General features: G+C 50.1%; 7 protein-coding genes across 7 annotated transcripts; 5 read left to right on the forward strand and 2 right to left on the reverse strand.

Moving 5' to 3' along the window:
* On the forward strand, window positions 1-521 carry T310_0698 (Ribonuclease H2 subunit C; the record flags this gene model as incomplete). Its single annotated transcript, XM_013476404.1, has 3 exons — window positions 1-79; window positions 155-390; window positions 450-521. Coding segments are annotated over 3 exons (387 nt in total), but the record flags the coding sequence as incomplete, so codon positions are not given.
* A 716-nt stretch (window positions 522-1,237) lies between these two features.
* T310_0699 (MRNA decapping hydrolase) lies at window positions 1,238-2,404 on the forward strand (the record flags this gene model as incomplete). Its single annotated transcript, XM_013476405.1, has 3 exons — window positions 1,238-1,304; window positions 1,430-2,104; window positions 2,160-2,404. 3 exons carry the CDS (start codon window positions 1,238-1,240, stop codon window positions 2,402-2,404), a joined length of 987 nt encoding a protein of 328 aa, XP_013331859.1.
* Window positions 2,405-2,779: 375 nt separating this feature from the next.
* On the forward strand, window positions 2,780-3,638 carry T310_0700 (Ubiquitin thiolesterase; the record flags this gene model as incomplete). The annotated part of the gene is made up of 2 exons (XM_013476406.1): window positions 2,780-2,831; window positions 2,938-3,638. The coding sequence occupies 2 exons, from the start codon at window positions 2,780-2,782 to the stop codon at window positions 3,636-3,638; spliced, it is 753 nt and encodes a 250-aa protein (XP_013331860.1).
* Window positions 3,639-4,161: 523 nt separating this feature from the next.
* Window positions 4,162-5,664, reverse strand: T310_0701 (MT-A70 family; the record flags this gene model as incomplete). Its single annotated transcript, XM_013476407.1, has 1 exon — window positions 4,162-5,664. One exon carries the CDS (start codon window positions 5,662-5,664, stop codon window positions 4,162-4,164), a length of 1,503 nt encoding a protein of 500 aa, XP_013331861.1.
* A 2,684-nt stretch (window positions 5,665-8,348) lies between these two features.
* On the forward strand, window positions 8,349-8,834 carry T310_0702 (uncharacterized protein; the record flags this gene model as incomplete). Its single annotated transcript, XM_013476408.1, has 2 exons — window positions 8,349-8,647; window positions 8,726-8,834. The coding sequence occupies 2 exons, from the start codon at window positions 8,349-8,351 to the stop codon at window positions 8,832-8,834; spliced, it is 408 nt and encodes a 135-aa protein (XP_013331862.1).
* Window positions 8,835-9,021: 187 nt separating this feature from the next.
* On the forward strand, window positions 9,022-9,763 carry T310_0703 (Inosine triphosphate pyrophosphatase; the record flags this gene model as incomplete). The annotated part of the gene is made up of 3 exons (XM_013476409.1): window positions 9,022-9,201; window positions 9,266-9,339; window positions 9,478-9,763. The coding sequence occupies 3 exons, from the start codon at window positions 9,022-9,024 to the stop codon at window positions 9,761-9,763; spliced, it is 540 nt and encodes a 179-aa protein (XP_013331863.1).
* Window positions 9,764-10,641: 878 nt separating this feature from the next.
* Window positions 10,642-14,380, reverse strand: T310_0704 (RNA binding protein Jsn1; the record flags this gene model as incomplete). The annotated part of the gene is made up of 2 exons (XM_013476410.1): window positions 10,642-14,077; window positions 14,142-14,380. 2 exons carry the CDS (start codon window positions 14,378-14,380, stop codon window positions 10,642-10,644), a joined length of 3,675 nt encoding a protein of 1,224 aa, XP_013331864.1.
* Between the last annotated feature and the right edge of the window lie 1,170 nt (window positions 14,381-15,550).

The following is a 15,550-nucleotide window of genomic DNA, read 5'->3' on the forward strand; positions in this document are numbered from 1 at the left end:
CAGGAAATAGGCCAGACAGCATACTTCCGCGGTCGCAAGTTACGTGGCAGACGAGTCGAGCTTCCTGAAGGTTATGAGGGTGGGTGAAACAATCCCCATGCATGAGCATGTGATGGTACGGATTATTACTGACATCTATTTCTACCGTCAATAGGTGTCGTCGCTGTACCTACAGACAGAATTCTACCAGCTTCCAATCCTGGTGTGAAGACAGACTACAGTCAAAATGAGCAGGATGGCGCGATCGACGGCGATTCAGAGGAGCCGGTCAAGGTTCTGGAAAAACAAGCGACTTTCAACGAGTTCGTTGTGTGGGGTCATGAAGTGCTGCCTGCGGCAGATGATCCATTTGTGAAAGGTGTGGAGGAATGGTTGAAATTTGCGGAGGCGGTATGCTCAGTCTCTTCTCTTGTCTCCTTTTGGTGCTGGGCTGACTTAGATATTATCAGATGCATTCGAGCGCACCGCCTTCGACTGAGAATGGCAAACCAGGCTCATCCACTGAACAGACGTCTACATGAAGGAGTGATTAAATTCGTCTGTGCTCATAACGAGATTCACAATGAAGCTCTACGTCGCTAGAGACTAAGGAGACGACTAAGAGCGAGATATCTTCAGACAGCAGCTGTGACTTGCAAGGAAATGCCGCGCGCCATTAAGAGACCATCGTGACTAGGAGGGATTGGCAGAGAGTACGATAACCGACTATGCTCAGATTGCTGTCTCATACTTGCTGCACGCATATACTCCGCGCCTAAGAGACAGTGACAGCACGTCACATGCGCTGTGCTGAGAGATACGGGTCAGTTGAACCTGCATTCGGAATCTCTACCAATCTGTTGTATTGTGGTACATCATTGAAGGATGGGACACAAAGACCTGAATTTCCTTCAGGTCCATGTCTCATGTGGGTGTATCAGATAATGCCCATGTTTTTTGTACAGTACACACTATATTCATGCTTACAAGTGATGAAGCAGCAAAACACGACCAATGATAAAAATGAAAGAGAGAACAGTTGGCAAGGAGATAGGATCTAATAATATAGGCCATAGTGTGAAAGCATAGATAGTGCAGCAGACCGCCCGTGGATTCTGCCAGACAAGATGTGGAGTAATCTGCAGGAGATTTAGATTTAAACTCACCGCTCTCCCAACTATACAACTCAAACACCACCTGATAGAGTGACTAGATCGACAAAAATATATTATTGGAGATTGTGTCGTGTATTTTCACTATGGGGGAAAAAGCAACTCCGGAGTCGCTGATTCCGCGATTCCAAATCGAGAGGTTATTGAATCAAGGTGCGTACTGTACTAACTTAGTAAACACCATGTTTCCACTTTCCCAAGCATACAGATATCTTTTTTTGCAGCAGGATTTTGTTTTGCATAATGTTAATTATATTTGACTTACTAATAAATTTTAGATCAAAATGGCCGCCGGATCGCCATGCTGGGCCATATCGACGGACAGCAAGGCATCCTGATCGCGGAGCGAGCAGCCTTCGCAACTGAATCTCTCGAAGTGCTGCGCGCCTTCCACGCGGCCATCACGCGGGTCAGGAATCTCGGCGACAACGACATCTACCGGTGGTACATGGCCTGCTCTTCTTCGGGGTCAGGCTCAGACTCAGGCTCAGGCGACGACAACCCGCCAGATCTCAAGCTGAACCTGATCTGGCCGTGCACGGAACAGCACATCAGGAAATACTCGGCGCAGCAGGTCCGCATGGTGACCGAGACGCCGCAGATCTACAGAGACTATGTCAGGCCGTACATGCGGCAGAAACGTGAGGAAGGGCGGCTGAACTGGGTGTTCAACATCCTCGAGGGGAGGACGGAGCAGGAGGACGTCATCCTGCGCGACAACCAGCACGGGCCCGAGGACGGCTTCCTGATGCTGCCGGACCTCAACTGGGACCGCAAGACGATCGGATCGCTGCATCTGCTGGCCCTCGTCGAGCGCCGCGATATCTGGAGCCTGCGCGATCTGAAGAAAAAGCACATCCCGTGGCTGCGCTACCTACAAAAGAGGCTACTGGAAGCTACGGTGAAGATGTACCCTGAGCTCGAGGAGGATCATCTGAAGCTCTACGTTCACTGTAGGCGATTTTCACCCCGCTTCTATGGTTGATTGATAAGGCTGACGACTTCCAGATCAACCAACCTACTACCACTTCCATGTCCACGTGGTCAACGTCATGCTGGAAGCCGGCACTACTCAGGCGACTGGAAAAGCCTTTGGCTTGGAGAACATCATCTCGCAGCTGGAGACGATCGCGGGAGACGAAGACGCGGGCATGGCGGATGTTAGTCTGTCTTACTTTATCGGCGAAGCCAGCGAGATATGGACGCATATCTTTGAGCCGCTGAAAAGAGGCGAAAAGCCGAAGATTGAATGAATGAGAAGTTTATTTTGATGTTATGAATGGTTGTTTTGTGGATACCTTGTTACATGGCCAGAATCGATCAACGCAATTAATTGAATAGAGAGAAGACTAGGAGAAAGATTCATATTAGGTCTGTGATTACAGGCAATACTATATACCCTCAATTCAATCTCAATTCAATCCAGTATCGTAAGTTGTAGAGCTGCTATGATGTACTGCTGATCGATGATGCTATCGATCTCCCCGCACGTTTGCGGCGTTTGCACCAAAACTAATCTCAATCTCCAGCTATACAGTGCGTACCCCGCAATCAAACGTCAAAACATTCACAACCCTTTGATCTGCTTGCCCTTTTCACATTCTTGAGTTGAGGACAGGCTTTACACCATGGCGGAGGATCCTGATGCGCCGAGCAACAATAAGGCCTTTGTGCCTCTGGGTATGTTGACGCGCTTGTGCAGCTTACTTAGATCCCATTCATTCTTGAGCTTACACACGTATATACGCTATGCAAGAAGCATTTGCTAACAGATCTTTTCTTACAGAAAATAACCCCGAAGTAATGTCCCACCTCGTCCACCAACTCGGTCTCCCTCCCACCCTCGGCTTCACGGACGTCTACTCGATCGACGAACCCGACCTGCTCGCCTTCGTGCCCCGACCGTCCCACGCGCTTCTGCTCGTTTTCCCCGTGTCAAAGGCCTACGAAGAGGCTCGCATCGCAGAGGACAGCGCCATCCCCGAGTACACGGGCTCCGGCCCCGACGAGCCGGTCATGTGGTTCAAGCAGACGATCCGGAACGCGTGCGGGCTGATCGGCCTCCTGCACGCCGTCAGCAACGGCGAGCCTCGCAAGCACATCCTTCCGGGATCTGACCTGGATAAGCTCCTCCGGGACGCGGAGCCGCTCGACCCCGTCGCGCGGGCCGACCTGTTGTACGAGAGCAAGGCGCTGGAGAGCGCGCACGCCGACGCCGCCAAGCGCGGGGACACGGCCGCGCCGCAGGCGGAGGACAACGTCGATCTGCATTTCGTCGCGTTCGTCAAGGGCGCGGATGGGAGGCTCTGGGAGCTGGATGGGCGACGGAAGGGCCCGCTCGAGCGAGGCCGGCTGGCCGACGACGAGGATGTCCTCAGCGAGAAGGCTCTCGAGCTCGGGCCGAGGAGGTTTCTGCGGAAGGAGGCTGAAGCGGGGGAGGGTGATCTCAGGTTCAGTCTTGTGAGCTTGGGGCCGGTGTTCGAATAAGCTTGTCAGAGAGGAGAGAGGCTGAGAGCTATTCAACCTCTCCTCTGCTGGTTCAAACCCACTCATCTCACGCCATACCATACGGTCTCATGACGAAACAAAAATCAATCCCTACCTTAGTACTTGATATCAGCACCCATCGGGTTGATTCGAATTGAGACGTGCATTCAGGATGGGTTTTCGGGGAGAAATAAAAAGTACTCTACATCCTGTTTCAATGGTTTGCTGTCTTTTTTTATGGCGTTTGGTCTGTGGATGGATGGACCTGGGTTTGTCGATTTGCTTTCTTCTTATTTTTTTTTTAGAAAGATAGTTAAAAATATCCATTTCATGGACACCTGCGCTTGTGATACGTGAGTGAGTGTAGTCTCACAAGCTAAGCCTCCATCATGGTCATATCTATGATTGCATGATACAATCTAATCTAATCTAATCTAATACAGTATAATGCAATACCCAGTGCGCAGTGTAATCGATAGTCCTTTCTTCGCTCATAGCCTTTACCATGTATGTTTGTATGAATTCACTCCTCAAACCACCACTCGTCATGGTTAAATTTGAGGACCTCATCACCACAAGCACACCATCCCGCAGTGAGGTTTCTCGCAAAGACCTCGAGAGCAGAGTATCTAGTTCTTCCTCGAGCAGAAGAGGAATCGAAGAAAGCCGCCTCAAAGAGCTCCTTCAGGTTCGGCTTGCGAGAGTGGACGTCCGGGACGCCGGCGATCAGTCTGCGTTGGGGTGATAGATCCCCTGTTGTATGGCTACTGTCGTCTCTATTATTGTTATCCTTTTCGCCCCGCTTGCCTATGACTAGTATCTCGTAAGGCTTCCTCCACAAGCCGTCCAGCGGCGTAACGGGCTCGCCTTGCGTCGTCGTCTTGATCCACACCCATTCCTCGCAGACGGAGAGACCGGCGCTCCGTATGGCGTCGTAGGCCGCAATGCGCGACTTTTCCTTGTTCGTAACCCATATTGCCACGAGATCTTGCTCCCCTCTCTGATGCTCAACATCCGGATGATCCTGATGACCGTCGTGAAGGTGCTGGAGTATTATGTCTCTAATCATCCGTGAGAGTCCGTCCATATCAGAGTATGCATGTGTAGCATAATTCGCCGCGCGACGGACCGACCGATTCGGCCACGGCGGGTCGAGAAGAATGAGGTTGAATTTCCTGTTTCCAGGAAGCCCCGGAATAGGGGAATGGCTGCGTGGCTGCGCGCTTTGCATTCGTAGAGTACAGAGCACGAAACACGACTCGGGCGGAATATTAAATGCTGCATAATCCTGCTGGGTTGATTCTTCTGCAGGACTGGCGGTACCGCAGTATGCCCGGATTACTGTCGGAGTCGCTGAGGGATTCTGAACCTCCACATTCCGGAGCTCTAACAGGCTCTCGAATTCATTCACGCTTGGTGACAGGATCAGTGGTGGTCCTGGTCTTGACTCTGTAGGATTGACACCAGATATCTCTGTCTTCGGCTCATGAGGGAGATGGAGCAAGGGTCGAGTGATATGACAGCCGTCATTGCTGCCCATCGTCGTGTTTGTCCTTGATTTCTTCGTTGGACGATCAGAATCCGCTTCATCAGAAACAGGTTCTTCTGCGGAAAATATCGTTTTTTCGGGCTGTTCTCTCTGCATCACCTTCCTTGGGAGACACCACATCCGCTTCTCAGCTCCGGCAGAAACTCCTTCAAAGCTGTCTCGGATTTGCTCCAGGCCTTGCCTCACAAAAGACACGATTCCTTCGTGGAATTGCCGTTCTGATACTGGGATCCTCGCCAACACACGAGCTCGAGCGGCATCACTTTTCGGCTCCGGCGGAGACGGAAATGGCGTTTCCAGGGCTGGTACTGAATAGAGCTGTTTTCGGGGTGCAGGCCTCTCTCTCCCAGTTTCTAGACTGCTCGTTTTCTGATGAGACGGAGAGGGAAGATGTTGCGCCAGGACGATGGAGGTTGGAATATCGATCAAGAACACGGTGCCTTCATTGTTTCGATACAAGATAGAAGAAGTTGCCATCTTTTGTTTGTCTTGTGAATTGCAATTTATTGCACATATGTAGGCCTTTCTTCTTTTCTATCATGACTTCCGTCACATCTTTGCAGGTTGAATAACAGCAGGAAAGAAAGAATTTTTTTATAGAAAAAAAGAGAGAGAGAGAATAGACGAGAAGAAAACATACAACAGAGTTCGCTGGCGGTCTCTCACCCAATACTACCCGGCCGGCAAATAGCTCAAGTACTGCTGGACGGGTGGGAAGCACTGCATTCCACACTTGATGGTTGTATGTGCTAGGAGAAGCATCCAAAATAAATAAAGAAGTGTTTTATATCACCTCTGAGGATCCGTGGCTACCGCATGGTTGGAGGAAAATAAGACTGGAAAGAGTACATGTCTTCTATTTTTCCCAAAGGCGATAACCTGGCTCATGTCACTAAACCCAATTAGGATGATACATCGTACAGTGGACCGACAATAAATGGTGTTACATACATGTACCTCAAACAATGTATTCAGCTTGCTTGATTGCTGATTATTGAAGCGGTAGAGTACATTCTATTGCAGTGTCATCAGAGAGTCTAGTCGACGCGAGTTGTACTGCATAGTTGGTTGTATTGCAGTCCAATATCAAAAACTGACAACACTCTCGATAAGGCATTTGCTGGGGAAAATATTCTCAGGAATTCTTGGAATAATTATTAATAATGGCCAAAGAACTTCTCCTTCGAAGGAGATGACAAAAACCAGCGCCAAACTCTTTCATCGTCTCGTCCTCCTTTCTCTTCAGGGGAACGGAATCGGAAATTCTTCGATGAAATACTTCGATTTGGAGAACTAGAACAAGAAAGGCGGTATGAACAGGCAAAAGATACTATAATTCCTGAGGTGCAGTGAATAAGAATTACTAGGAATGTGTGACTCTCTTCATTATCCACAAATAGTATAAACACAATCTGGTTGATGTCTGCCGTAAGATATCTTTATGACAGTTAAATCTTTCCACTTCCAGTTGAGGAAGGTGCTATTGAGATATTCCTACCTTTCTGCTGCTCTGTCGAAGCAGGACAGACTTTCCTAGTCTAAGAAATAGACACCGACTTGAAGCGCGAGAAAAAGACCACATACGCGAATAGGAAAATATATGTCCCGTGTAAATTCCACGATACGTGTATGTATTCAATGAGTATCTCTCTCTAGGTTACTTCTACTGGAAAAGCTGACTTCAGTAGAAAATACCCAACTTCCGTGACGAATAGTAGGCGTTTGATGTCTTCTTCCTACGGATGTTCCCGATACACAGTCATACTATCCCGTCATGTCATACTATTGTGAATAATGAGAACAGCGAAACATGACTGCAATGATATGAATCATTTGTAAAAAATGACTCTTATAGATAAAATATAAAGCATGAGATACTCCATGTGTAGGTTGTTTTCTTCAACATCTTCAAAAGCCCAACTTTGTCTAGAAGACAAGACTCAATACAGTCTATTCCAAGTCACTTTGAATCCTGATTGAAGTGCTATTCCTGCCTGAAGGTATGGTTGGAATCTATGATACGTTTCTTGCATGCTATTAAGCTAACAGATTCTGCAGACACCAAAATCATGTCGGAATCTAGCGAGGAAAATAGAAACTTCTGGGTGTCTACGCACAAGGGCGGGGTACGTCCACGTGGAGTTATATATTTCTGAGCCTCCTCCCTGTCTCCGTGTCCTTTCCTCTCTTATGACCAAGTCTTCACACCATTTCTGACTGTATACTCCATGAATAAAGGAGCTACAGATAGAAGAATTGTCTAAGAAGAAACAAAACTTGTCTGAGGAAGAGAAAGAAAAAAATAGATGCGCAGATAAACCAGTTGCAAAAGGAGATAGATGAAGTCTCGAGAGACCCAGCCATCAATGAAGCACACCAGAAGACGCGTGACGCAAATCTCCCGTTGCATCTGCTTGAACGGGAGAGGGAAGAATCCCAAAAAAAGAATATCGACCCGCTCATGGAGAAGTCCACCTGACCATGGATGCCTTCCTCTTCTTTCATTTCCCAGTTTCTTTATGCCATCTATGATTTGATCTCCATCTCTTGATTTATCCTGGTTGATGTATGAGTACTCTGCGAGTGTCTCTGGTTTGCTTCTTTTCTACCTGTATGAGTCCTACAGATCTGGTTAGCTGATTTGCTTATATCACACCAATCTAAATAAATAAATTCGATCTAGATTGCTATTCTCCACTGTGGGTATTGGAGTCGGATGTAAATCCTTCCCTCAACGGCCAGATATTAATACCGTTATTAGCGAAAACCTGAGACCGTGGTGTTTGGACTGAAGAGAAAGCCTTCTATGAGGTTATAAGTCATGATAAACGTGACTATGAGATTGGCAACCTACATTAATCCTACGTTGGAGAACTGTGGCTGTGTCCTGTTACAATGGGGCAGAGTCCCACTAGCAAGTATGCCAACAGATACTGATTGATTCTAACTGCCCTAAATAAACTAATTCCTTCTCTCGGGAAATCTTTCATAGAAATCCTTTCTCAGGAAGGCCGAGCCGACAGGATCAACACGCGAGCATGAGAGCATAAGCTAAGTAACCCCGCAGGCGCTTTGGTCATAAAAACTTGCATTAATATTATTGAGGGGATGCATTTTCGCATGCATGAATACTCCCTCCGTACTATTACTACTACTATACCATGCCACAAACGCTCTACGACCGCCCATATTCCGAGGCCACCCACGTTCTTGCCCTGTTCATCCCCTGCTTCGCAGGGGTCCTGTCCCAGAGTCTTTTAGGAATCGAATCACCCGTCACACGCATCTTCTTCGCCATCTTCTTCATCCTGCAACTTGTCCTGGTCCTGATCAACCCGGACATCTGCATCTGGTTCACCCGGACGAACCCGGACGGGACCAATGTCAGGCTGAAAAGACCTCTGGTCGGGTTCAAGCGATACGAGACGCAGGTCGGCTTCACGGGAGGGTACGAAGTCCGGTATGACGGGTACAGATACGAGCCGGCGCTGTTGAGAATATAGACTGGCAAGGGCGATGAACTAGTTGCAATATGTAGTCTGAGGAAGTCTGAGAAGGGTCTAGCTCATAACTGGCAAAATATCAACAGTTCGTATACTCCGTATGAAACCTCATTAGTGAACTCACTAGTTATTGATAAGGGTTAGGCGGCAGCAGCACCCAGCACACCAACATAAACAACGTCATGCCATGCATTATTGCATGACGCGCCAAAACAAAGATATAAATAAATAGACCTGATGATAGTATAGTATTGTGTATATATCTCTTTCAATTCCCAGCCCCAATCGCAGAAATCCCCATTTCGATTTCTATTGAAATACATACAATACCATGGCCATCCCCAAACTCTCAACAATCACCTTCATAACATCCAACAGAAACAAAATCGCCGAAGTCACCCAGATCCTGGGCGACGCGATCAAAGTCGAGATCCGCGCGCTCGATCTCCCCGAGATCCAGGGGACAACGGAGGAGATTGCGAGGGAGAAATGTCGAAGGGCTGCCATTGCGGTTAGAACAAAAAAAAATCAATTCAATCGAGAGACTAGTTGATGATAATATTGAAAACTACCAGGTCAACGGTCCTGTCCTCGTTGAAGACAGCTCTCTGGAATTCCATGCGTTGAATGGATTGCCGGGACCGTATATGTGAGTGAGAAGGAATCTCCCTTTATAATAATAGACACGTGCTTGCGAAATTTCCCATTTTGGATTTTTCCACTCTCCCCCATCTACACAAACACCAGGACTATTATATCTACCTATCTATCTAACTTGCTACCCTAGAAAATGGTTCTACTCCGCCCTCGGCAACGACGGCCTGAACAACCTTCTCGCCGCCTACGACGATAAATCCGCCACGGCCGTCTGCACCTTCGCCTTCTCGCGGGGACCGGGCGTCGAGACACTCCTGTTCCAGGGCCGCAATACGGGGCGGATCGTGCCCAAGAGAGGGTCGAATGGGTTTGGTGCGCTTCTTCCTTACATACCCTTTCCGTCTGTTGTTGATTTATTGGTTCTGAGTGGTTCTTACTGGTTGGTTGCATGCTACAGCTTTCGATCCCATTTTTGAGCTGGACGGTCGGACTTATGCGGAGATGTCGTCTGAAGAAAAAGTATCCTTCCTGCCTGCCATACATCACCCGTTTTTTTTCTTTTTGATTCACTCTGGTTATCTAACAACAAACAAATAGAATAAAACCTCGGATCGGTACAAAGGTCTCTTGAAGTTCAAACTGTGGCTGGTGGATGGCAAGGAAACATAATCGACAGCCAAACTATATATATGTACAGTACATACACGTCAGATGAGCGCAACTTTTTCCAGGAATTTGCACATGTCTTGCCACTTTCATGGTCTCCTTGCCAACCGACTGGATGCGTGACACGCCCCCAGCTCAGTAGCGAAAGACATCATCCAAACGCCCGTGCCATTCCAAGCTATAGAAGTCGCTCGACGGTACGATCACCGTCACGGGCCTCACCGTAGCTGTTTTACCAACACTCGACCAAGTCCGTCATCACACCAAACAGGAGCATCCATGCACAATCGAGGAAGGGGCAAACAATTTCAGAAACTGAAACAACTTGCGTCGCCAAGTCACCCAGATCGAGTACCGACAACCGAAGAGAAGAGATACACAAGAACCTGTATGGCAGATTTTGCACGCTGAGCAATGTCCAACTTGGAAGAAAGCCGATAGTTGAACTCGTCACCACTTCGTTGCTCCTTTCCCTCCCCCGATACGATCCAGCGTCGGTTCGGGCAAAGGTCGTCATTTCAGTGCACATAACCAGATGATCGCTTTTTTTTTTCTTGGTAGAAAAAGGCTTTATACAAACAAGTACAAGTCAAAAAAGGAAAATAAGGATTTCTTTTTCTTTTTTCAGATCAACTTGGGTTCATCGCTAAATCCGTTAAGAAAATTAGTCCTTGCGATCACGTGCGTTTCAGGCGCCATCTGGAGTACTTACGCGTCCACGCCGCCCACCCGCGGCTTGGTTTGGTATGGCTTGGGCTTGAGCTTGGGGGTAGAACTGTGGAGGATACTGGTACATTTGGGCAGTGTTCAGAACAGGACTGAATTGGGCCGGAGCAAAGGCGGGTTGGCTGAGCATCGGACTGGCACTCATCTGCGACGTTGGTCCGGGCAGGGTAGAAGGGCCCTGCAACCCCCTGAAATTGTCCATGGAGAGAGACGGGGCATATCCACCAAAGTTATTGCCAGCCACGGCTGGGTAAAGCCCACTCGGCGACATACCTCGGGATTGCAGGTAAGCCTGATACTGGAGCTGTTGCTGGTTCATTGGCATCATGCCTTCCTGGCCGAATCCTGGACCGTTCATACCACCAAGACCGTTGATGGTGTTGATACCGCCAGCCGCGCCAATACCAGCAGGGCCACCCACTCCGTTCGCACCGTAATGGTCGAAGGTTTGTTCGGAAGTCACAGGTCGTGCCATGGATGCTGTGTTGTCCAGGTTCTGAGCGCCGGTAAACTGCCCGCCATACTGTCTCTCCGTGGCATGCTGAGAGTGATGATTGGTGTTTGCCGTCTGCCGCGACGTTGGACGGTGCTGCTGTTTGTCCGCATTCGAGCCGTGACCACTTCCACCGTCTCTTCCGGAGTGATGGTCACGAGAACTGCCCCGGGAGGACAGCCCAACCTCATCCATCAAGCGCTTGTAGCCCTGGCTTGGAGTAGCTTTCAGTTTGGTGAGAACTTTGGACACGTTTTTCACAACTTCTGCGCGCATCGACTCGTCGAAGAAAGGTGTGGTCAGGACTTTGAAGATCAGCGTCGCGCCGGATGTTGGGTCACTCAGGATCTTCTCCAAGACTTCGTCACCAGGACTGAAGAAGAGGGCCTTGAGCACGATTTCCCGCGCCTCAGGCTCGTTCCTTTGATTGATCACTTTGAGAACGGTCAGATAGGCAACCTTGTGGGTGCAAAGGTGCACCAGGTGAGGCACAAGTCTCGGAGCGAGCACAGCCCTCCGATGGGGAAAGGTGCATGTGTCCAGGAACCAAGTCAAGAGAAGGGCGCCGTTCGCATTCGTAGCGAGCTGAACACTGTGAAGCGCAATGGCAGCGGCAAGCATCCGTTGTTGATCTTTGGAGGCATGATGACTTTCGAGGCAAGCGCGCATGGCTCGAGCACCGAATCTTCCCTGAGCGATTTCCCACATCCTGCTGATCATGGTCTCGAAGATGAAATCATTATACGGACTGCCGAAGCGCAAACAGCACTGCAGCACATAGTTGCCGTACTGATCTAGGAACAAAGGAACCGTGTATGGTCGAAGGGCCTCCACAATCATTTTCATCTGCGTCTGAGTCTTCGCCACGTCAATAATCTTTTGAGCGGCCCACGTTCCGTTCTTATGCACTCCAATCTCCGCGAGGTGTGGTGCGATCTGGACCAGCATCTGCTCCTTGGTCTGTTCAGAACAATATTCGAAAAGTTTCTGGACAACCGTGTTGCCGAGATAGTCAGAAGATAGCTCTGCGATCTCTGGAAGCATGCCGTTTGCAGTTTCCTCAATCTCCTGGATGGAACAGGCCCCATTATCGATCCTCTTTCTGATGTCGCGAAGGCGAGGGGCATCGTACATCCGAGTCTGGCTTGGCTCCGGGATTGGTGGAATCTCGTCTATAAATGACTTGTACGCAATAGCCCGCTGAATGCTAGCGGTGATTTTGCGAGCGTCCTCATCAGTGGCACCAAATTCCTTCACAATCTGAGCCATTTCTGGCTGCAACTCGACGAGAGGCGGGACCTGAGGAGTATTCGCATCCGTTCTCTCTGATTTCGAGCCCGCATCGGCCCCGTTCGCTCCCGAAGCTGCATTGGGATCAGGCGTCGGAGAAGGCTGGGTTCCATTGGCACCTGGGGTCCCAGACGCAGAAGTTCCTGGAACCTTGGCGTACCCGATCCTCACAGGCCCTGCCCCAGGGAAGATCTCTTTGCCATTGAGAAGGGACTTAGCCTGGATAGCACTTTCAATACGCTCGAAGTTGACGAATCCGCAGTTCTTGTGCGTAAGGACACGGGTCGATTCGATTTTGCCGTATATGCTGAAGATCGCTTCCAGAGACGTGACGGTTGTGGAAACAGGAATGCTTCCGATCCATAATGCTCTTGTCGGGCCTTCGATGTTGTTTTCATCAGTCGTCTCCGCGGCGGGACGAGCAGCAACATTGGCGTTATTATTATTATTATTATTTCCGCCAAGCTGCATCATGTGTACAGCCTCGGATAGTTCGTCATATTCCCCACCCTCTGCAATGCGGAGGTCAGCCGCGCTGATACTGTTGTCCAGCCGGGAAGGAGTTGCAAGGTAATTTCGAATGGAAGATCGTTGTGGCGGCGTATCAAGAACACCGGCTGTCCTTGCTCGAGGCCGACTTGCAGAGGCATGGTTGGCGAAAGCTTGGACTGCAAGGTTATGTTGATGGATTTGAGCTTGCGTTGCTGCAAGTTGTGCTGCCGTCGCTGCAGCCGAGGGAGTCATAGTGCCTGACGGAACCTGTGGATACTGGGCTCCGTACTCCTCATCATCCTCGGCATATTTCTCTGTGGCGTTCACAGAGTAGGATCGGAACCGGTTATTATTCTTCATCATCGCCAGTTCAGCCAGCAGCGGAGGGAGGGCTGATGACTGTTGCTGTTGCTGTTGCTGTTGTTGCTGCTGTTGTTGCTGTTGCTGCTGCTGCTGTTGTTGCTGTTGTTGCATGAGAGACTCCACTGACGGACGGGCGAGTGTCGCCCCCGTTTGCTGTGGCGTTTCTGCCAGCCCAAGGTAGTCCAACGTCTTCACATCGGTATCGGCCAGGCCGTCTCTCGAAAAGGAGGACTGGGATGGAGAAGTTGGGCCTTCGGATGATCGAATACTGGTAAGTGTTGTCGCTCGCTCCCGCCCAGTCGACCAGTTCGTGGAGAAAAGAGACGGCCCAAAAGGATTCGAAGAACCCAGAATACTTGTACGCTGCGGCATTGAGCCTGCCCGCAGACGGGATAAGACTGTCGTATTACTTCCAGGTGCGGCTGTTGTCGTCTTCACGCTGGACTCGACACCTGAGACTCCCGGGGGTCGGAATGGGCTGGTTGATGGCGTAGGCCGGGACGTCTTGGACAAGAAAGACTGTTGTTGAAGGTTCGATCCGTTCAGCGTGCCGACAGGAGGGAATCGCGACGGAACAGTGCCCGCTCTGGCCCTTCTAGCGGGGCTGTTGATTGTTGACTCTGGAGGAGGCACGAGGTCGGGAAAGCCATCCTGACTAGGAGACTCGGGAATATTCTCGCGAAGGGGGGTAGAATGTCCACTCGTTGGGGGGCCCCAAATGCTCGGGGAAACACCTTCCTGCGCCTGAATCTCTCGCGCCCTATAAGAAATGAGATAGGTCAGCAGTGGGATGGATTCCTTCCAGTGCAGCGACGGATGCATACCGCTTAGAATAGAGGCGGGCACCAAGTTCATGAGAAGGGGATCCAGCCCCTAGTCGCGAGCTTCCCAATGAACCCGGAGCACTACCCAGCCCGTTGGGACCTCCAAAAGGAGATTTCACCGCAGCCGCCGCAGAGGGATCGCTGGGCGAGCTGCTTCCAGTCGACGTTCCCGACATTGGCTGAGAGATCGGAATGTAGTTCAGGTTGAGATGACCTTCCTGACGTGAAACGGGAACCATTATAGATTAGGATTTCTCGGAAGCTTAACGAAAGATAGATATACCCTTGGAGGACTGCAAAAGTCCTCAACCCGACTGGCTGAAGTGGAAGTTGACTTGGTCCGCTGGATGAGAGAGGGAGACGTGGGAAAAACCCATAAGGTTCTCGACACCGACGCACGTTAGATGCGTGGCCCCGCTATCCTTTGCCAATTAAGCTGGTAACGTCGAAAGCTCGGCAAAAAAGTATATAAAACGAAATCTCTGAGAACAGCCAGTGGCCAACGCCGCTTTCCAGAAGGCGAGGACCACTGCGTGGATAAGCCGTTGGATGACGCAGTGGCGGCTCCGTTGACACCGAGTAAAAGCTTTGTCGGCGAGCCGGTCTAGCACAAGTGCTTTAAAGGAGTGTCGAAAACCGCTCCTCGCTGTTCAGAGAGTACCCTTCACGACAGAGGCGAACGTGGGAACGATACGTCGATGTTGCGGCTTGTCGAGGTTGATCCCAGCAGGTCGATTAAGCGGACGAAAATGCCAATCCTCCACGCATAGAGAATCCGATATTAAATATTTAGCAGAAAGGCACGGTAGGACTCGAAGACGGTGGAAGGAAGGACGTCGTCGAGACAAGCTGCTCCGAAAGAGCGTCAGGCGAATATTGACAAGGATCGGAAGAGGTGGCAGGACGGACGGACGGTCTTACGTAGTGCCGGACGGAAAGCGAGCAGCGAAGCAATAAGACAATCGACGAAGGGATTATAAAAAAACAGAATAGGCATTAATAAAGTAAATACTAAAAGCTAGAGGGACGGGAGAAGGAGGAACGAGGAACGAGGAAGGGCAGGGTTGGGAGGCAGGAGAAGGAGAAGGGAGACAGGGGACCGGATGGATAGGCCTGTCGTGGAGCAGAGAAGAGAGAGAGGCGAGGGCTGCGGGTGCGGCTGGCAGGAAGCCCCGGCTGCGCAGCGCGTGGTTAGCCACCCGCCCGGCCAGCGAGCATGGCGATGACCCGCACACTCTGCCTCCGATGACGGCTGCTCTGGTCATTTCTGAGCAATTGACGAGAATATCACTCGAGACGGTGCTGAATTCAGTCGACACCACGCCAGCAGGGCCAGCAAACGCATATCGAGGCAGAGATCGAGCTTCTCTCAAAGCATTACTGTATCATGTCACACCTCCATAAGTCGA

The sequence above is a fragment of the Rasamsonia emersonii genome, assembly GCF_000968595.1.
Source record: "Rasamsonia emersonii CBS 393.64 chromosome Unknown ctg1118621759959, whole genome shotgun sequence".
NCBI lineage: Eukaryota > Fungi > Ascomycota > Eurotiomycetes > Eurotiales > Trichocomaceae > Rasamsonia > Rasamsonia emersonii.